We start from the raw sequence: 23172 nt of genomic DNA, 5'->3' as shown, positions 1-23172 counted from the left end.
CCTGGGTTCCACCCAGCACCACCACCTAAAAAAAAAAAAAAAAAAAAAAACAGAAAACAAACAAATTATTCCTCTAATCCAACCCCATACCTCTTACTTGTCAGCAAGAGTCTCCTATGCACTAAAAATCCCCTTATAAAACTCAAGTCTAATACTCTCAGTCCTGTCTACTACAAGCTCACCCTTCAAAACCACATGGTTAGTTTCTAATAAAATGGATCTAGGATCATCCCCTTCCTTCTAAATTATAACACTTCTCACTACAACATTAAAATAGAAATTTTTCTTTGATATAGTCCTATCATAACATGTCTCTTAGCCACTAAGCCACCTCCCTAGCTGGGCCCCACCCCCACCTTTTAGAGCTTTGTAATTTCCCAACAAACTCACACAGGCATAGAAATCAATTTCAAGTCTTGATTCCCCCTTTGCCCTCCTGTCTCTACCCTCCCCCTTCTTCTTCTTCTATTCTTCTAGACTTCTTTTCACTCATCTATTAATTTTATTTGATTGAATCCTTATGTAATTTTATCCTTCCCTACCCCTTTCCTTTATTTTGCTCTAGCTTCTACAGATGAGAGAAAACATTCGATCTTTAAGTTTCTGAACTTGGCTAATTTCACTTAGCCAGATATTCTCTGTTTCCGTCTGTTTACTGGCAAATGCCATAATTTCATTATTTTTAATGACTGAGTAAAACTCCACTGTATGTATGTAACACACACACGTGTATGTATATATCACAATTTCTTAATCCTTTCATCTGTTGACAGATACCTAGATTGATTCCATAATTTGGATAATGAATTATACTGCTATAAATATTGATGTGGCTGTGTTGCTGTAGTATGCCAATTTTAGATCTTTTTGGGGAAATACTCAGGAATGGGTAGCTGGGTCATATGCTGGTTCCCTCCCTAGTTTTTTGAGGAATCTCCAAACTGCTTTCCGGAGTGGTTGTACTAGTCTGTAGTCCCACTAACAATGTACAGGTGTTTCTTTCTCCCCACAATCTCACCAGCATTTATTGTTGTTTGTATTCCTGATCATTACCATTCTGAATGTAGTGAGATGAAATCTTAGTGTAGTTTTCATTTGCATTTCCCTGATTGCTAGAGTTGTTGAACAGTTTTTTTCTTATATCTGTTGGCCTTTTGTGTTTCTTCTATTGAGAAGTTTCTGTTTAGTTCTTTTGCCCATTTATTGATTGGGTTATTTGGTTTTTTAGTGTTAAGTTTTTGAGTTCTTTGTTCATTCTGGATATTAGTCCCTTATTAGAGGAGGAGCTGGCCAAGATTTTCTCCCATTCTGTAGGCTCTCTCTTGACTCTCTTAATCATTTCCTTAGCTGTGCATTCCACTTATTGATTGTTGGTTTTATTTCTTGTGCTTTGGGGGTCTTCTTAAGGAAATCTATGCCAGCACCTATGTGATAGAGTACTGGCCCTGTGTTTTCTGCTAGTAGGTGTAAGATTTCTGTTCTAATACCTAAGTCTTTGATTCATATTAATTTAAATTTTCTTCATGGTGAAAGATAGAGGTCTAATTTCACTTTTCTACACATAGCTCTACAGTTTCCTAGCACCATTTGTTTAAGATGTTATCTTTTCTCTGAGATATATTTTAGCACCCCTATCAAATATCAGACAATTTTAAGTTTGTGGGCCCAACCCTTTTTTAATTTTTTCATATTGAGACAGGGTCTTGCTAATTTGCTTAGGACCTTGCTAATTTGCTGAGGCTGGCATTGAACTTGCGATCCTCTTTCCTCAACCTTTTGAGCTGGGATTACAGGTGTGCACCCCCATGCCTGGTATAAAATACCTCTTTTAATTAAAATTGTCTTAGAAGTCCTAACTGAAACTACAGACTGTTAATATCCCCGCCTTTGACTCTTCCTGAGTACAGGTACCTGATGTGCACTTCATCGTTTCTTTTTTTTTCTGCATTGTGCTAATTTGACAGGATTAGTCAGTCAGCTGGGATTCTGATCTTAGCCTGGCTCTTGCTATGTGGAGTCTCTTGTCTCCATCAGAGATTTGCTCTGTGCAGTAGTAACCATAGGCAGCCCTGGAAACAGGTGCTCAGATGCCCATGTGAGAACAGGAAATCCCTATGCCCAAGCCTCATACCTTCTATAGGACTGGCCAGCCTTGAACATTCTAGCCCAAATTCTCACCTTTAGGAGACACAGACTTCTTTCAGTAGCTGGTATGATCTAAGATCCTCTCCTCAGAAAGAAAATTTCATGCATACACATGTTCACAACACTTTAATTTGATATGGTTCATGGACATCATCCCACAGTCCTATTCATGAATTATCTCAGGTTCCATGGAATTTGGGTTAAGAATTTCACTTCAATCAAAAGCTTAAAGTCATTTGGAGTAGGACAGGAAGCTCAAACTTAAATTTTAATTTAACTTAAAAAAAATAAAAGCATACTTCTCAGGAATCATAGATTTCTTACAAATCTTACATTTCTAAGAGCTTCAAACTTTTTACTAAATTTAAGAAGTTGTTACTGAAATTTTAACAACCTAATTTCTTGTTGAAAGCCCATGGAATATAGTTCTAATCGTTAGTATTTTCAATCATGGTCAGTCAAGGCCTGTGTGTACATATTTGTCTCAGGCTAGGGATTTTTGCTTATATGTTATTCTTTTACATTTGTTCCCCAAAAATGTTAGCATTTATATTAAAAATGTAATTTTAGCATTTGTGTTAGAAAATGCTCTCTTCTCAGTAACAGGAAACTGACAGGTCCCATGGCTGACTTTTATTTCTTAAAAGTAAGATGTACTAGAAGTACCGCAGTCAGAAGGCCTGGGTCCAAATTCTTGTGCTGCTACAGAGAAGTTACTGAACCTCCTAAATTTATTTAATGTAGAGTTCTAGTGTTCGGTAAACTAACAATAACCAGGATAGTGCTTCCTGTGTACCAGACAATGTTCTACACTTTTATATATAAAGTAACTCATTTCATCTTGATCATGAATATTCAGGATAGGAAATATTGTTGTTCCCAACTAATAGAAAAGCAAACTAAAGCAAAGAGATTTGAATTTGCTCAGTCACAGACCTAGAAAGGAGAAGAACCATATTCATATGCAGGCTATTGAACTTCAGCATCAAAGTTCATCTCCACCTCACTATACTGCCTCCTGGAGGCCACTGTGGGGGTTAAATGTATTCACATATATAAATAGATAGAGGTGCCTGACTTGAAATAAATGCCATGAAGATATAAGCTCTTGTTACTGGGAGACAGTTTAACTTCATGATTAGGAACAAGCCCTCTGGAACCGTGGTGCTCAGGTTCAGACCCTGACTCCTCCTTTATAACCTGTATGACCTTGGACAATTAGTGTGCTCATCATAAATGAAGATGATAATAGTTGATCTTTCTGGGTTGTCATACAGATAAAGTGGGTTAATATTTTTAAAGCACTTAGAAAGCAGTGTTGAATACCTAAGTGCTATATAAATATTGATAAAATAACATTCTCCTTCACTGACCTTAAAAATGTTCTAAAACCACAAAGAGTAGGTCTTACTAATTATGTATGTTCACATTTCAAAGTGTAAGTAGTCTTGTGTAAAATCCCTAAATATCTAGTGACATAATAATGATTTCTCCCAAGCAAATAACCCTGGGCTGTACATTTTTAGAAGACTTACAATAGTTTCTAGAGACTGTGGCCTGTGAAGAATTGACCATCCAGACAGTCCCTGGGTCATGTGTCATTTCCTTCTCACCACCTGCCTTTTATGCTCAGAGACTCTGATGCCCGGTGTCATATTTCAGGATGCCAAGTCACACTGGCATGGAATGGATAGAGAAACCAGACACCCGGTATCATTTACAGTGAGAAAATGTAACCGTCCATCAGACAGAACTGTGCACAACCTGGTGAGGGCATTCTTTGTCTGCAGCTAGAGAGGAAGAAGGCAAGGGTGCTTGAGAACCAGGACATCAGAAGATAGGGTTTTTTTTATTCATTGGGTGGTACCAACCACGTGGTAGATAGCCAGCATGACACAGATACTCAGTGAGAACATGAGACTGAGTGAGTGCATAAATGAGTTAGCCGACACCACTCAGACAGTGGAATGTTCCAGCCAGGTGGGAAGGATATCTCATGTTGGTCTGACTGAGCATATGCTAACCCTAAGACCTTGGTGTCATTATCTCTGACATCCTTGTCTCTTTGTTTCTTCAGTTAAGAACTGTTCACCTTCTGTTTTTAGAAATACTTTTTCTTTAGATGTGCGAGTAAATCCAGGCACTTTCTTTGGAGATAGTCCATCTTGTTAAACTAACTTTGCTTAGCTTTGCACTAACCTTGTTTGTACACCCCCCCCCCAATACACCTTGAAGAGTCAGTTTTCTCCATGATTCTACTTTGTCCATAATTTGAAAAAAAGAAACTAAAAAAGTTTCCTCCAGACTCTTGGGGCTGGAATCAGGCTTTACTATGAAAATAATAAAAATGCAGAGGAAAAGTTTACAGTACACATATTCACAGATCTTCAACCCCTGCACGACAGTGGAAGCTGCTCTAGTGCTTCCTTCTGCTAACTGTTAATCTATTTCTTGTGTTTCTTCCATGAGGTGTAATTTTAATAAGGTTTTTCAGAAACACAAATATGGTTCATATTTTCCCAACTCAAAATCCCCCTCCAGACCTTTGGAGCCATTCGTATTGCTTTGCTGGGCAAGCCATTCTTGAAATAGAATGTTCTCAGGGCTTTCATGCAACTTCTACAGGCTCTGTAAAGAAACTTTTGTCTATGATGATCTGGCCTCTAGATGGAGATGAACACTTGAAATTATTTCTAAGTACAATCAAAAGAACATTTTTTTAAAATCAAGAACTTAGTCTTCAGTAAACAACTTTTGTTTTTATTCTTTCAAGTACCATGGTTGTTTGTACTTGAAGCACAAATTCTATGAGAGCTGATTGTCAGTGGGTTATAGATTATTTTTTAGATTCACTTATTATGTCCTTTTGGAGACTGATTTAAAAGTAGTGCCTAGTGAAATGTTTCTAGTTTCTAGTTTCTATTAAATAGGGAAGATTTATATAAGTGTAATTTATACACAGGCAAACTGTGACACACGCACATACACACCCCCACCCGCCATGAGGGTAAGGATTCCAGTCACTCAGGAACACATTTGTATAGACTCTGCCTGCATCTTACACCCATCTGTGGTTTTTTGAGACAGATGAACAGTTGAAATCAACAACTTATCTAGAAACTTCTTCAGTTTGTCTTCATCAGATTAATTTCCAAAGATACTGGATAATTAACCAAATGATCAGTTTCATAGATGTCTGAGCCCTATGCTCTTTGGCAATGAGAACATTTAAAGACAGGTTGCAAATGAAAATATGAAGCCAAAAATCGACATCATTAAATCACACCCACCTAGCTTGTTATGGATGCTATGAGCAGAACTGGATCCTTTGAATAACAAAACCTAAATTGATAAAGAGTAATTTGGAGACAAATGATGCCTTATTGTTAAGAAGATGCCCAGTTCTAGGTTGTCTCAAAACAATTTTTTTAAACTTTTTTTTATTTTATTAAATTTCGCTTTATTTTGGTATGTTTATGGGGTACAGTGTTTCAATGTATGTATTCATTGTGAAATGATTACATCAGGGTAATTAGCATATCTGTCACCTCAGATGCTTATCAAGCCTTTGTGGTGAGAACATTTAAAATTCTATCTTTTAGTTACTTTGAATATACAATACAGGCACATTACAGCATGAATCACAATAGCCAAATGTCCATTCATGGATGAGAGGATATTTAAAATGTGGCATATATACCCAATGAAAACTATTCACCCTTAAAAAAAATTAACAGGAAATCTTGTCATTTGCAACAACATGGATGAACTTAGAGGATGTTATATACTAAAAAAGTGAAACAAGTGCTTTTGAAATCTTTAAGAGAAATCTAGGGGAGTGCTTCATTTGAAGTAGAAAATTATAGACTCTTTTAGAACTGGTAGAAACGTTAACAATATCAAAGTCCAACTTCCTTGTTTTGTAATTGAAATAGTTGGAACTGAAAGCAGAAATTGATTTAAGTGTCCTTCAAAATATATGTATATATTTTTTTTCTTTCACATCTATTATCTAAGTTCAGCCCTTCAAAATTATGGAGTATTCACAGTGCCAACTTCCCCTAGCCTCTGGTGCGTTGTACCCTTACAAAGTAAATCCATTCCATTATACCCTCTTTCATCCAAAACTGAACAACCATTTCTGTGCTCCTACCACATGCAGGCTTAGCACAAGGTCAGGTATGCACCGGGGACTTTAGAATTATACAGTGTGGAGATATCTAAACTGACAGCACACCATCACTAGTCTGTGATTTTGTTGTAGCAGCAGATTCAGAGACTTCTTTAGACTGTTTTCTTCCCCATTTAGCAAATAAAAAGTGAGTCCCAATGCAGACTTTGAGCCACTTTTTCTGACTCTATTTCCTTCTTACCATGGACACAGTTTTGTACTAGCTTGTCAAGGCAGGAAAGAGTTTAGGAAGTTTCTGGCTCTTGCATGAATACTTATGTTTTCTCCCTTCTCCCTCCGAAGTTTGCTGCTAAAGTTTCCTGATGCTCTGCCCTGCACTACCATTGAACATTTGAGATTGCCTGCACTGATCTATGTCTAGGGAGCCAATTTATTCCTATTTTTTTCATTTATTAGATTTATTCTTCCTTTCCTTAAATAAAAGAGGATACTACTTGTATGCTGAAAAGGTGCTTAATTAAAGAAGATAGAGACTAATGAAAGCCTTTATTTCTCTGGCCCCTGAAATAGCCCCCTGAAAGCATATGAATATAGGTTTTTCCCCTCCGCTTTATTTCTCCTTGACAGAAGACAGCCAGGTCCTTTGCTTCACCAAACCCCTCCATTTTAAGAACTTCCATTCCTTTTTTTTTTTTTTTTTTTTTTTTAATACTCGATTGCCTTCTCTCTGTTCCCCTCTTTACAACATGCACAAGTACCCACTTCTGAGAGTTCTCTTTGGAGACCAACATTGATGAATGTTCTGTGCCTCAGCCAGCAGGAGGTTCATGTGCTGTGGACATCTGTCACGTTTCTCCCGTCCTAGGTTCCTGTCCCACCACCCTGCACATTGCCATAAAGCCTGTCCCAAGGATCAGGGACCAAAGGTCACTGCAGATGTGGTGACTCTGCATTGTAAAAAGGACTGTCAACATGCACTACCCCCACCTCTTTTATTCTTTCCTGTATGCATGTTTGTCACTGGAGGCCTAATCTTTACCCCCATGGCTCACATCTGATTTGTGAACCTTCACAACCTGCTTTCTATGTCAAGAATAATAGAAACCTTTGCATTGCCAGTCACAGTGGTACTAGTGCAAGCTGAAAATATTTGTGTAATGTTGGAGGCAGAGGTTCTAGAATAGGGCTGAATGTAGTCTAAAAAGAAAAGATCTACACAGTGATTCATTGAGGTAGGTGGAGTTTGCAGAAATGCTTTGGAATATTTCAATTTCAATGCAACTCATATTAGGAGTTACCCCATTATTGGTTTTACTCACATATATTCACTACTTATGTAGCATGGTCACAGTCAGATTTTTGAATTTTGACCTTAAATTCCTTCTAGCTGCAAACATGTACTATATCAATAACTGGGCCAAGACTGCCCCAAGGGATAATAGAGAAGAATGATTATTTAGGGCATCATCTCTAGATTTGGGCTGCCCAGACTAGAAGCCAACTCTGCAAGCAGCTTATCAATCAATATTACCTATAATTCTTATTGTTCACCCTACAATCCTAAAAATTCCAAAAGACACAGCACTTGGTAGCAGAGAGAGAATTCAGACTTTAAACCCAAATATAGCATATACTCATGGTTTCATAAAAGCCAATACATCCTGTGCCTGCTAATGTATCAAAGGGAAAACTTTGCTTTTTACTAGCATCCTATATTCCCCTTCAAAGTACAGATTATCATCATTGTAAACTTCTAAACAAAAGGTACATATGGGTTGGAAAGACAATAAGCTCTATCATAAGCAGGGAGAAGCACATTTTCCTGTTTCTGAAGTCTGGCAGAAATTGACCAGTTCTAATAGCAGCAAAGGACATGGGCTCCATGCTTGGGTATCCTACAGGCTAGGTGAACTACATGTAAGTGAAGAGAGCATACTTTCAAACACCAGCACAGTTTATTCTTGTTTTATCTAGGCTTTATTGAAAGCAATTTATGGCAATGCAAAGGTTTCTATTATTCTTGACATAGAAAGTAGATTGTGAAGGTTCACAAATCAGATGTGAGAGATGGGGGTAAAGATTAGGCCTCCAGTGACAAACGTGCATGCAGGAAAGAATAAAAGAGGTGGGGGTAGTGCACAATATTGTTTTATTGAGGAGGCTGAGAAAGCACTGGAGGACACCATAAGGCTGAGGTGTGGTTTTCTAGGAAAGAGAATAAAACAATGGAAGAGGAGCAGAGGGAAAGATGTGTCCCCTGGGCCTGCTTCTGCAGCGTGTGTGTGTTGAGTGGGTAACTAACCAGGCACCATCTTCTGCTTGATTAGAAGTTGACCATATGTCTGGAAGTGGCCAGTCTTGATTTGTGCCAAGGTGGCAGGAGATGGATGGGGGTTTGAGCTGCAGGTGTCCTTCCAAGCCACTTCTGAGGTCCTCTTCTATGGGAGATGCATCTGCAGTTTATGGAAGGGCTGCACTATCAGTAGTAATTGATATTTGATGATTTCTAAGGAATTATAATTCTTTTTCTAAAGTGATAAAATGATATCATGGTTGTATTCTTAAAAACATTCATATATAGGTTGATTGGTTGATTCGTGCAGGAGTGAAATGTTGATATACCCCAGTGATTACTTGCAGTAATCGAGTACTTGCAGGTGCCTCCCCACCCTGACCTATACTGAGTATCTCCCTACTTACACAGGAAAAAACAAAATGAACATTAAAATTTTTCAGCAATCTTCATTAATAAGTTTCCAAAGCAAGTGTCCTAGCAACACAATCAGACTACTCATATTCTGCTTCTATTTTACAAATAGAAAATGTTTTCTCTAAGTTTCCTTGGTACTTGTATCACTTTAAAGAAATCTTGTGAGTTTGCACTCTATCATTTTTATAGATAAAGATTTTTTTAATAAGACCATGATTGTGAGTTAAATCATGTGTCATGTGTGTATATGAGAGCAATCAAAGTTGTTTTTTCATATGACTTTTATTTTTAAAAAATCTTTATCTGGGACTTTATTAGCACATGTACCTGTCCAAATGATTAGAAGTATAAATGTATATGTACCAGAAATAATTTCTTTTCGGGCTTTAAGGGTGACCTTGTAAATTTTTATTTTCATTTATTTTCTTGTTTAAAGATCTTGGAGTTCTTGGTAGAGGAAAGGATCAAAGAACTCAGAATGCTTGAGTCATTTTGTTTTCAGTTTACTTTCTTAAAATGTTCTTTATCTGCTTTTGCCTGCAACTTGAGACATATTAATGATAATGTGGAAATGCATGAACTTTATTGTAGTAAACACACATTCAGGAAAACCAAAATAAAAACTATGAAGGTTTATTTTTAAAGTATAAAGAAAAAAAGTGTTGATGAATCCAGGTGGATTAAGCCAATATTGGAACTAAGATACTAGACAATAATAATTTGAAAATTGGGAAGTTAAAGATTAGAATTAAAAGAAAGGCTATTGATTAAATTTATCTTTAAGACAAAATAATATATACCATGTAATTGCTTATCCTTTATTATTTTTAAACATAATTATTTTTAGTTGAATAAGTAAATAAAGTGAAAGTCAGATCATTAACCACAAAAGAGAGAATGGTTGAAGGATTATAACTGAAATTACAGACAGGGATTTCCCAGACTAGTTGTTTACATGCAGCTTATCCACTAATGTTTGTTTTATACCAATTTTCTCCTTTTGGTGTCCAAAAGGGTTTCATATGTTTTAGTGATACATCTAGAAACAAACAATCTACAAAACTAATTATGTAGAGAAAACCAGGAACATTTGCACAGTAAATGTTGGCAAACTTTCAGTCTGAAAGGAGGATTTTGTGGAAGAGTGTAAATGAAATGTGAACACAACCATGTGGTCTAGAGGAAAGCGGGCTCATAGGGACAGCAGGAAACCTATGCCTAATTTTAGTATAAAAAGAGGTATAAAAACTATGAAGGAATGAAATCAATCTAGAAGATATACAGCAAATGGCAAGTACCTGCCAACCAGAGTGAGCCAGGTAAAGGACACTGATTTGTGCAGCAGGAAAACCTACGCCAGCCTAAGAAGGGATTTGTCCTCATATGGGAATCACTGAAATTTTTTAACAGAAAACACTACTTAATGACATCATTTAAGTCATCACTTTTGACACTCCTTCTAAAAAGATGTCTTTCATTGTAGCCAAATGCCAGTTTTCTCTTCCTTTACTGTCACCAATTAAAATTCCAGTGGACTGGGGAACTTTCCTAACCCTGTAATTCTGCCATAGTGCTTTTCCTGAGAGCTATCCTTAGAAAATACTCTTTTAACAGACTGCCAGTTCTATTTTTGAGTTTAGGCTAAATAAAATATTCCCAAGTTTTCACCATTATGGAACAATTCTTAGTGTGTTTACTTCTCATTCATTAGTTGATTTTAATTGTTCTTTAAAATGGTAATTTTCTTGGAATATTCTTACCACTTGAGAAAAATGAGTAGATCACATCCCAAGTACCTGGCCATCTCAATTTCGTTTTTCTTTCTCTGCAGCAGAAACCAAAAATTATTCATAAAAATTCTACAATTCTAACATAAGTAGCCTCAGGGGAGAGCAAATGCATCTATCAAATAAGTGATGTTAAGGATTATTAATGCAGAAGCCACTGTTTTCAGTGTCACCATTATAGCTTCAGTCCGTGAAACGCAGTGGCAGATCTTACCTTTTACATTTCACTTCTGCAAAAATGAAAAGATACTAAATGTGAAATTATGGACGTAAGTGTTATGGCAGTATCACATTGAAAAATCACATAAAGTTTTGTAATAAAACTTACTCAGTAACCACTGAAGGGATGTCCAATTCTCTGACTGTTGAATAACTGACTTTATAATGCTTATTATAGATTATCGCCAGCAGCAACAGTAGCAATAATGGATCAAAAATTTAGGGCCACTTTTATGTATGTAGCAAGAGCTTTAAAATAATGCATAAATCTCAGGCTTGTCTTTTTCCACATTCACTTTCCACCTCCAGTGTGTCCAGTTCTCGTGGAGTGAACTGCAGACTGAACAACATGACAGTATAGCCCAGTACCTAGCTTTTCTGCAGCTGGCTATCCTGTCACCACTCTCCTTCCCTTTGTCCTTCTGCCACTCACTGTGCCCCCGCCACTCCCTCCCTCCCTCAGCTCTCAACCTGTCCATCAATAGTCCAATCAGAGCATTTCAGGACTGACATGCACAAAGGGCACCCCCTGTTCTGGGGTTGTTCAGCTCCTTCACCATCCTGGTCCTGAGTCCTCCTCATTCTGTCCTAAGACTATTTGCTTATTTATTTGCATACAAAGGACTAGGGACAACAGGAGTCCTCCTGGATTTTCAGAACTGTCCCCCAAGAGCAGCTCCAATTTTCCCCACTCAGATTCAGATGGAAGCCCTGCTAGTTTCCAGGCCAGCATGGCCTGGGCCTAAAATCAGCCCATGTGAACTCTGTTTCTGCTGTAAGGAGATTAGATCCCACCCTGACCATGCCAACTGAGCGAGGCCAGCTTGGTGCCTCACTGAACCTCAGGACTATTTCTTCCTGTCCTATGCTGACCTTCCTGTCCCTGGGCTCATGTGCTGTTCATTTTGAAACAGCAACTTGAGCCACACTGCTGCTGTCTTTGAATACAAACTTATCCCTGCCTGGACTTCTGGTCTTTTCCATCAGCCTTTACATGCATGGACAGTCATCCTTGACTTAATATATCATTAAATGTTTTTAAAGTTTCCCTCTGTAATCAATATCAAGCAAAATCTCTTTGTTTACTGTTCTTTGCTTTTCACTTTTCTTGTTCATTATTGATGCATCCCAACTTGAGCCAAAATACCAAGTTTTCCTGGGGTCAGTATTCTAGCATGTAGTGGCACATGCTTGTAATCCCAGCAACTCAGGAGGCTGAGGCTGGAGGATCACAAATTCAAAGCCAGCCTTAGCAACTTAGCAAGGCACTGAGCAACTCAGTGAGACCCTGTCTCTAAATAAAATATAAAAAAGGGCTGGGAATGTGGCTCAGTGGATAAAGCACCCCTGGATTCAATCTCTGTTACCAAAAAATGTGCATATATATTCTAGCCCTTCCCCTTGTTTTATAATCTAAAGATTTTTATACCTGAGCAGTGGGCAGTCACATTTGAGATGAGCAAAGATTTTGTCAAATGCAAGAGAGAGTTGTGTGTGCAGGTTCCCACTTTGGAAGATGAGTTTTGGCAGAATCCACATAGATATTAAGCACTGGGAATTAATACTTTGAAACTAGTCATATACCTTTTCAGGGCTATGCATATCTAGGTCGGTAGTTCCAGTGTCCTTGGATATTAGCCTTACAATTCCTGATATGAGAAGGTAACCTTAGCTCTAGTTTAGAAAGTGACAAACTTAGGTGGGTGCCACGGTACACACCTGTAATCCCAGTGACTTGGAAGACTGATGCAGGAGGATCACAAGTTCAAGGCCAGCCTCAGTACCTTAGCACTACCTAAGGAACTTCGTGAGACCCTACCTCAAAATAAAAAAGGACTAGGGATGTGGCTCAGTGGTTAAGCACCCCTAGGTTCAATTCCTGATACCAGAAAAAAAGAAAATGACAAGCTTCTGGAAAAAGTGGAAACTGTATTTATCCTACTCACCTTTGCATCCCTTACCTACTTTTCTGTATCCCTGGCATGGGACACTTAGCATCTAACACCAGACCGAGTGTGAGCTAGTGGCACATGTAGAGGTTGCCATTCACTCCATCTGGGCCAGGAAGGCAGTATAAGTGAGGCAAGCAAAGGAGGCCGAGGCCCCAGAACACTGAGGAAACATGCAGTAAAATCCACTAGCTCTATAAATGATATTCAATGTCATGAAGACACAAGGAGCCTTAACTCGGGGGTCTTAGAAAAGTCGCCCCTCTCGGGTTTCCAAATTAAAGAATTCAGGTTGTATGCTATCCCTCTTGGAATGTATTAAGCAGGAAAGTGACATGTCAGGGTTGCATTTTTCAGAGACAAGCTGTGACGGAGGGGCAGGGATGGATGGGAGGGAGGTGTGGATTCCAGGAGTGTGTAGCTACTTTGGTATTTCAGGTGGGCTGTGAAGGCCACTGGAGCTAGAGTGAGGGGCAGGATTGAAGAGGAGTAAGGCCAGAAGGGCCATGTTCTGGAAATACTTCCCCTGCCTCAGCAGAGAGGTTGGGGCAGGCCTAGAAGCTTGGGAGCTGCTGTGCTCATGAAGTTGGATTTTATTCTGTAGCAGCAGGAGGCCATTGGGGATGTTAAAGGAGGGAAGTGACCTGATGTAAAACCACTTTTAAAGAGGTTGTTTCTGTGTGGTTGACATGGTTTATCTTCTGTCTTACTCTTGTGGGGATTGTGGCGACTGCAGGGTACACTCCTGTCTTGTCGAGCCCTTCTAAATTGTTTTTGACATTCAGAAGGAGGCCCTGGGATAAAATGGAGACAGACCACTGTATTAAAACTGCCTCACAACTCACTAACTGTATGACCTTGGGCAACTTACTTGACTTTTCTGCCTTAGCTCCTTTCAGTAAAAGGGAGAACAAATGGACCCATTACATAGGATGGTGATTTTTAAAGCTAATGAGATAATACTTAGTACTTCAAACAGGACCTGGGAAGTAGAACTTAACACAAAAGATGTTAGATTTTACTGTGTTTATGATTGAAAAGCAATTGGTATTTGTGCTTTGCTTTTAAAAAATGTGGTTTTCTTTTAATAAGTCACTGAGAGCTTTTAAAGGACCTTGACTTCTCTGCAGCTTTCATTAACACAAAAAAAAATACTGTATACAAATTCGAATATGAAAAGAAGGGATACAAGTCATCTACCAAGGTTTGAAATTCTAATTTCTAATCTCTCTCTCTTCCCATGAACTAGAGAACTCCTCTTGCACAATGAAGCCCATCCTTGAATGTTTTTCACTTCTGCTTTTATTATGTTTCATCTTTGTTCTTATATTCTAGTTCTTTCTGCCCTTTTCTTTTGTTCTTCTGGGGCTTGATGGAAGTAAATGTCCCTTCTACACATTTCCTCCTCAGCAGAGGACTGATTGTGCCAATACTATGGAGGAAATGAAATGTATTATTGCCTAGTATTGTTAAAATTCCTAGACCTGACCTTTCAAATGCTCAAGTCCCATGGGGGGACAACTGCCGAGAATAACCTCCTTGCCTATTGTGCAAACATCTGCACATGTACCTCCACAGCAGTTAGAGCAGTTCCCACCCAGCCACAAACCATGGAAATCAAATGTAAGGATTTCACTTGCACATTTTCACCTTGAGAGAGAAAAGTTTTCAAAGTTATTCACATGCTGCTTTGGATTCCTTGTCTAGGGAATCTACTTGTTTGTTTACACTGGGGGCAAGCCCCAGTGACCTTGAGAGGCGGAGGTTACAGGCAGAGGAATGATGCCCTCCACTGGTGTACCTCCCTGATTTCAGTCACATAAGGGCCCAGGCACATGGGTACCCAGTACATAGCATAGGCTCTGAATGTTGGCTCAGGATGTTTGCCATCCCTCAGATGCCACCAGGAGCTGCTAAAGTCACATGAAAGAGCTTTGGAGGTTCTGCCTCTCCCTGGCCTCCAGTATACTTTTTGATTTTTTCAAGAGACATGTATCTCTGAGCAATGATTTATTCAGATCTCAGGAAATCATTTTAAATATGCCAAAAAGAAAAAAAAATGGGATTGGTGAATTTTGCATTACAAACCTTAAATTTGGGTGCCTTCCTTCTTCCATACCTCCTCAAAATTTTTAAAAACAAATAAGATTTGAATGAAAATTCAAGAAAATATCTTGAATCATCAGGCAAGACTCTCTAATGCCCACCTCTGAGCAATTTTATTGTTGAACTGCCATGTGACAAGAGAGGTCACACATTAAATGCTGACAGATCTGGTGTCACAGAAGTAAAGAAGGGCAGAGACAAAGAAGAGGAAGGCAGAACTGAACCATGAGGAGAGGTGGTTGCCTCAACTTATACTTTTTTTCTTTCTTTCTTTCTGGGATCAACTTAGAATAGTCTCCGTGTTCAGTTTTGTTTTGAAATTTCACACCAAATTCTTTTAGTTCTTCTGGATACCTAAACCTAAATTTAGCCTTGGAGAAAAATCTGACCTAATTGATTTTTCTATACTAAACTTCTTTTCTAGTCCAGGTCAATGGGTAGGAAAATCATGAAGACTAAAGTACATGTTATCAACCAACTGTACCATTAATGCTTATAAGTATCCTTTATTCCAAAGATAATGCAAAGTTACTCACATAAACCCCACACAGCCTCAGCTGATACTCAGCCCCAATGGTGAGGTGATCCAGCCATGTCCTGGATGACATTTTATGAGTAGAGTTACTTTTACATCAGAGAGAAATGGAATTTCTTTTGATTCACAGAGTAGGTAGACAGGTTTGGACTAGTCAATAGATTCAAAACAAACAAATCCTTGGTGTTTCACAGTGACAACTCCCTAGCAGACCAGGTGACAGTGTGGTTGGAAGGTAAAGCAGATGCCCTTGATGCTGTAGATCAGGAGAGATTTGAAAACATACCCATGACAATTAAATCAGAGTGTCATAGAACAGCAGTGTCATTTTAAAGCTCCACTAACTTTTATCTGTAGTCAGGGGTAAAAGAACCACTGCTTCCAATAGAGAATAGTGACTGAGCAGGTAGGATTGAACCCTGGCTACCCAAGTAATCAACTGAGCTAAGTTTCCAAGCAAAGCCCTGGGCAGGGAGACTTAGAAGAGTGATCTGCTTAGTGGTTGGCAGCAGTTGTTCAAGGTCAGTGCCCCCCAGAAATGCTCTGAGGAGATGGTGATAGTGACACTCATTCTGAAAAAACCCTTGCAAAAGATGCCCTCCTTTCCATGAATTGAAAAGGAATAAAGGGACTACATTTTCAAATACATGCAGATAGTCTTAAAAGAAAGGAAATTATATTAACTATGCATTAATATTATTCAATGCTTAGCTTATGCTCAGTATAACATTTTAATAAAGATGATTTGTACACATGCATACAAACTCATTAAGTCATTCATCTATTCATGGAGCTTCTGCTTTATGCCAGGTGTTTCAGAAGGGTACCAAGGAAGTAGCAGGAAGCCAAGAGAGCCCTGTTTCCTTCCAAGGGGAACTTGAACTCAGAAATCTCAGTGTGTTGCCTACCAAGAAAGGATAAGTAAGGAACACTTTGGAAGCACACAACAGGGCCCCTAGTATAGAATATCTCTGGTACAAAAGGATGTTTCCTGTTGAGAAAACAGAAGAGAGGTGGCTTTTTTTTCCTTCAGGTATATGCTGTCAATGATACAAGACCTTCTGACTCATCCACTGTAACCACTGCCATCAGAGCTATTTCTGAGGTAGGTGGCACAGGCTGTGTACCTAGTGAAGGCCACCCCTTTGTTTCAGGGGTCACATTGGGAAGACTGTGTCTGCACAAAGATGGACTCAGTGAATCCCTCCTGAATAAGTAACAAGGTATTAAGTATACAGTGAACGTAGCTCTGTGCAAGCTGAAAATGTGGTGATTGATGGAATCCGATGTTTACTTGTCCCCTCTGTAACCTTAGATTAAAGTCACTGAAATCTTCAGCCTAGACATCAGGAGAAAGGCACGCACATACCAAGGGAATGGGCTGAGATGGATGATGTGACTTCACAGGAGGTGGCATGCATGGTCCCATCCCCAACGGGATTAGATACAGAGACATCAGAAAACTGAGCAAGCCATTTCAGGAGGATAGGTGTGTACTCAGAAGCAGCAGCAAGGAATAGAGTGCATGTTCTGGAGGATGGGGAAGGAGGCCTGGACAGGAGGGAAGGGGAAGATGAATTGCACAAGAACCAATTGCTAATTGCTCCAGAGGAATTCAAGGGTGATTGAAGGGGCCTTGGGGTGTGCCATTATTGCTCAGTGTCCAGACCTTAGCACAGGGATGCCCTTTAATAAATGTCTTAAATGCACCTTGTTTTCCTTCTGTTGCTTTGCCATTCATAAAATGCCCCATGTGTATTAATTCTACAATTACTTCATATAGCCTTGAGATGTAGCATTGTAATCAGTATATATATATATATATATATATATATATATATACATACATACACAGAAGAAGACCCTGAAGCTCACAGAGTCTCAGTAACTTGCCCCAAGTCACATAGCCAGGTCAAAGGCAGAAGCAAATCTCAAATCAAATATTTGAGCTCCAGATCCAGTAATCTGCAATGTCAAGATCCTACAGTACAAGGGGGTGCTGACTGTGAATGTGCCTGATCATTTGTAAAATTCTCCATACATCACGTGACTCTCCAAGCCTTTGAAGTTGCATTTCCTCACATTTCTGCTTGTCATCTCAAGATTTATACTGTTATATTTATACCCTCAGGTATCCAAGGGCATAAAATAGAATTTGGGCATTTTTTAAAAATATGGATTAAAAGAAATTTTAAACTCCAACTTTCTGCACCAGATGGTATCAGTAGTACAGGAATTTTGTAATACATAAACTCCCCCCTCAATAAAACCTCTTTTTTTCCCTCAAGCCATAGGGAACAGTTTTCAAATGCTCCACCAAGAGCTAAGGAATTTGAAGCCTGACCATGTTCTGCTAGGAATCTTTGTGTTCAGTGAAAAGTACAACTGCTTAAAACTCTTAACTTCTCTTTGACTTTAGAAAGTCAGGCAGAAAACAATGGATTAATTTGACAGATGATACTGAATAAGAAAAATATTAGAAACAAGAAAAGACCATTTTTCCTATAGAGGCTCATTTCTTTCTCCATACCACTTCCCTGGGATATCTGCCAATTGTTAGCAGAAAGAGTAATGTTATCCATTTTTTAAAATTTCACTCTTGAGTGTTATGGAGATAAATAGCTAAATGATGGAGAAATAACTTACTTTCATGGTACTAGTTTAAGAGGGTTAAAAAGAACTCAAATGCAGATAACATTTGATGATATGAAAAACTTCAACCATGAAGGAAGGACTTGATATTTCTATAAGTGCATGTTGAGAAAGAGTACCCTTTTGCAACAACACTAGAGAGCTGTGTCTATCTATAAAAATGAGTGATCTCTATGTGGATATTGATATATTTATTTGCAAATACAGAAATTCTGCAAATTCTAACAAAAAAAAATCTCTCTTCCATTTTGCTTCAGGGCCAATGCAGGAGACCATCTATGACTTCTGGAGGATGGTGTGGCATGAAAACACAGCAAGCATAATCATGGTGACCAACCTTGTTGAAGTGGGAAGGGTAAGCTGGTGTCCACTGCACATGGCCCTTTTGTTCCTTGCTTGGTTAATAGAAAGTAAGACATGAGCCAAGCTCCTGAAGTATTATGTATACTCCAAAAAACATTAACTGCCTCACCTCCTCCTATTGCTTGCTGCACTTGCTTATAAATTCTCAGTAAACATAGCCCGAATTGCTTTCATTTGTTGCGATAGCAACAGACAGGAAAAGTACTCAAGATTTAAAAGCCGTTGTTATCTGGCTATATTGAGCACACAAAAATACCTCTAAGCATTAATGCTGGTTGTTGGGTGTCAAAACTCCATGAGTATTGCATTAGACATGACTGCATTCCCTAACTCAGGAAAATCATCTCTAAAAACCGTGTACATTCCAGATTTGCTCTATAGATTAGAACTCCAGCATCTTCTCTTGCACAGATTTGATTTTCCTGTGCCTCAGTTTCCTAACTTGTAAAATGGGAATTGTAATCTACCCCAAAGGTCTTATGTTAGTTTTTCTGTAGAAACTCTTTCTGAGTGCTATTTTGGTTTAGCCAGGAAACTCTTAAGTGGCTGTAATCTCAGCAGTGGTATGCTACAGGATTATTTGCAAAGTGAAATTTTAAAATAAGAAAATACGTAGGATGCAATTGCCTTCTTTATAGTAGATATAATCCCATGGTTATGCTCAAGAGAAAACCAGGCACTTGAGGGTAGTATAGCAAGATTTACCCTTTACAATTGCAGCCAAGAAGTTAGCCTAGAGTAGAATTTTTTTTTTTCATTGCTAGGGATTGAACCCAAGGCCTCTCACATACTAAGCAAAGCACTCTACCACTAAGCTACATACCCAACCCTAGAGTTGAAATATTGGTGCCGAAACCAGAGAGGGGCTGTCTTTTAAGATTCTCAGAAGGTTTAGGAGGTACAAACCGAGAAGAAGAGAGGCATTGCAATTCTCTTATAACAAGATAATCAGTAAGTGGGAAATACTTAAAATTCTAGCAAAGATGGCAGACTAAATAGCCTGAACTCTACTAGAAACATCTAGAAATTCTAGATATAAATATAAAAATGTATTTTCAAACATTTGTCTAATCTTATGTATATATAAGTAGATATACTGAAAAGGTGTGACTTAACATCAAGAGATTAAAGAAAACTACCAGACACCAGGAGTACAGTGAGAACTAGTGATCAGAGAGAGAATGGACATTGCAGCTTGGGAGGCAGGCAGGGAATCCCTCTGTCTATCCTGGTGAGAGATGGTAGCAACAGTGTACCTGATCTTGGATCTTGAATTTTAAATTCCACCAAGGATAAGAAATAGCATCTTGGACCTGTGTGATGCTAACATAAAACTAAAACCCACAAAAGATAGACAATTAGATAAAGAACAGACTATTGGAAGGGGAAAGTAGGATGGGGAGGGAAGAGAACACCAGCCATCTCAGGAAATTATAAGGAATTGAATCCTGAATTTTCATTTAGGATCCTGATTTTAAAAATGTGCTTCCTCTAACTCTTGGGTCAAAGTAAAACAACTAATATAAATCAGAAAATACTTAGAGTTGCAGATCATAAAGTATCATGTACAGTCAGTCCTCTTGTACAGTTCTAAACCCATGGATTCAATCCAGTGTGGATTGAAAATATTTGAAAACAAATGCACCTATACTGAACATGTAAAAAATTTTTTATTGTCTTTATTCCTGAAATATATAGTATAACTGCTATTCATACAACATTTACATTATATAAGTTACTAAAAGTTATCTAGAGATGAAGTATATGGGAGGGAGGATGGGCCTAAGTTATGTGCAAATACTGTGGCATTTTATATAAGGGACTTGACCATCTATGGATTCTCATATCCACAGAAGAGTCTTGGAAAAATATCCCAAAGATACTGAAAGAGGACTGTATTAAATCTGTAGGGATGCAATTTAAACAGTACCTAAAAGTCCTTAAATGTTGTCATTAGAAAAGAAGAAATATCAAACATTTAATTCAAGAAAATAGAAGAACAGAGTAAAACAAAAAAGAGAAGAAAGAAGATAATAAACGTAAAAGCATAAACGTATGAAATAAAAAGGAAAGAAGCAATAATAAAGATCAACAAAATACAAACCTGGTTTTGTGAAAAAGCTAATGAACTAGACAAGCCTCTGGTAATAGAGCAGAAATAAAAGGAAGAAACCCATATATAACCAATACTAGAAGTAGGCTAGTGCTTCTTATCATAATAGAACAATATGAATAACAAATTTAATAAGTTAAGTACTTTTCTAGAAAAATATGATTTTCCAAGTTGTGACTAAACAATAATTATTTAAAAACTGAAGTACAATTTAAAACGAACCCAGAGAAATACATCAAACCCAGATATATTTATAGGCTGTAAATATTCAAGAAATAGATCATTCAAATTTTATAAATGTTATAAATATATGAAATTTCATAAATTTTATAAAAATATAAAATATAAATACATTTTATAAATGTTATAAAAATTATTCAAAGGAAATAAAAGAAGAAAGATTGCTCCTCTGCTTTATTTCATGAGGCTAGGACAACCTTGAAATCAATATAAGACAAGGACTATAGGATAAGGGAAAATTATAGGTGTCACAATTTGGTAGGAAGAGCTAAATGGACCAATACGTCAAAACAGAGAGCCTAGATGTCAACTGCAGGCCTAAGTAGAAAGATACATAATTAGTAGGGAAAGCTAAGCTTTTCAATCAAATGAGCTGAGACATTTGGTTACCCATGTGGACCAAAAATAAGTCTCTCCTTCAAAAAATGCCCCCAAATGAATAGTAAAGGAAGACCAAAATATTATAAATAAAGCTTTAAAACTTGTAGGGAAAATTTCAGAAGAAATTGTTTAAGGTTTTTGGATTTTTTCTCTTTTTTTCCACAAACATTTCATAAAAACTAAAAGCCTTTTTTTTAGTTTTTCATAAAAACTAAAACATTAAGAAAAGAACTGAAAATCTGACTCTATTAACAAATAATATTTTCTATATAATAAAGGCTATGGTAAGTAAAGAGACAAGAGGAGAGATACATTATATAAACCATAAAAATACCAAAGCAATATTTTTAAAGTACCAAAACTGTAAAACTGTTTCTTTTCTTTCAATTTTGTCTCTGCTGGGAGCCTGGTTGGGAGTGCAGGTGAGCTGGCTCACAGCCTGGTGCAGCAGGTGCTCACTGTGTGACCTACCACTTCTAGGAAGTGGGGGTGTGATGGGACCTGAGCATCTGCCAGCTCAGGTTGCCATAACTAAGTACCACAGGCTGGAAGGCATAAACCACAGGCATTTATTTTCTTGCAGTTCTAGAGGCTGGAAGTCCAGATAAGGTCTGGCAGGAGTAGGTGTCTGGGAGGGCTCCTTTCCTGACTGTTATGTAGCTGCCTTTTCTTTGTGACTTCACATGTGGCCTGAGGGAGAGCGAGGTTCTCTGGGGTCTTTTCTTAAAATGACACTAGTCCTATTGGATCAGAGTACCACCTTTATGACTTCATTTAATTTGAATTACTTCCACATAGGCCCCATCTCCAGATTCAGCCCCATTGGGGGTTAAGGCTTCAACATTTGAATTTGGGGAGTACACAAATCTTCAGTCGATAACAACCTGCTTCATGAAGTTCTTATAAAGATTAATGAGCTTCTACATGTGAAGAAGTTGAAGTTCCTGCACATTATCAGGACTTAGTAAATGTAGGCCTTAGCTTAACCTTTACATTTCTGCCAACAAACCTAAGACCTGCAATGATGTATATTATTACCCCTCACCCCAACATAAAATCTAACTTATTTTGCTATGACAACAACAAATGACTACTGGAGGCAAAACATGTCAATGCCACCAAAATGTAAGCTCCTTGGAGGAAAGAGACAGCCTTACTCAGAGACCTCTCCTTCCCAGAGTGATCATGGCACTCAGCAAATGTCCACAAAGTGAATCCATGAGAATACTTTCTACATAGTGTCACAGAGCAATTACCACATTGGTTAGGTTAACCTAACCAAGCAAAATATCTTCTCTATCTTTACATACTTATGTTCCTTCTGCCAAAATGTGCACTCAATTCTGAATCCTTCATTCATTTCATAAATATTTGTTGACTGCCTACATCTGATGTGGAGACGGAGGTAGCTGGAAATGACTCTCCCAGTGTTTCTTAGACTTCACAGTAACTGAATTCCCCAAAAGTAATTTACCACATCAAATTCTAAATATTTGCATCAGAGCTCACTTTCAAGAGAATTGTAAATTATTTTGAAAATTAGATAATGATTAAAATTACAACTGCTACTGAATTTTTAAAAATAAAGGCAAATGTTTATTTTTGCTTAATTGAAATTCCCAAGTATGATATATCCAGACTCAGTAGCTTAAGAGTTTAAGTTATTGGCATAGAATAAATCATCTTATTTTAGGAAAAGACAGGCAGTATAGTGTTTGGTTGAACAGTCAAAAGAAGATTGTGCTATAAAAGTACTACAGTAAAATGTAATAATAACAATACTAAAGCACACTGTATTTGGACAGGACACATTTTGCAAGCAGTCAGGTTTCATTTCAAG

The 23172-nt window shown here is 38.0% G+C and overlaps 1 protein-coding gene across 9 annotated transcripts in view; it reads left to right on the top strand.

Annotated features, from left to right (window-relative positions):
• Positions 1 to 23172, top strand: part of Ptprm (protein tyrosine phosphatase receptor type M) — an 819218-nt gene that overhangs the window by 737718 nt on the left and 58328 nt on the right. For all 9 annotated transcript variants that reach the window (XM_047526252.1, XM_047526251.1, XM_047526249.1 and 6 more), the window contains one exon: positions 18493 to 18590. In XM_047526252.1, the coding sequence (XP_047382208.1) occupies positions 18493 to 18590 (98 nt within the window). The remainder of the gene's footprint in view (positions 1 to 18492; positions 18591 to 23172) is intronic.

The sequence above is a fragment of the Sciurus carolinensis genome, chromosome 15 (genome assembly GCF_902686445.1).
Source record: "Sciurus carolinensis chromosome 15, mSciCar1.2, whole genome shotgun sequence".
Classification (NCBI taxonomy): Eukaryota; Metazoa; Chordata; class Mammalia; order Rodentia; family Sciuridae; genus Sciurus; species Sciurus carolinensis.
Note: the sequence above shows the minus strand (reverse complement) of the source record. Positions and strands in the feature narration are given on the sequence as shown.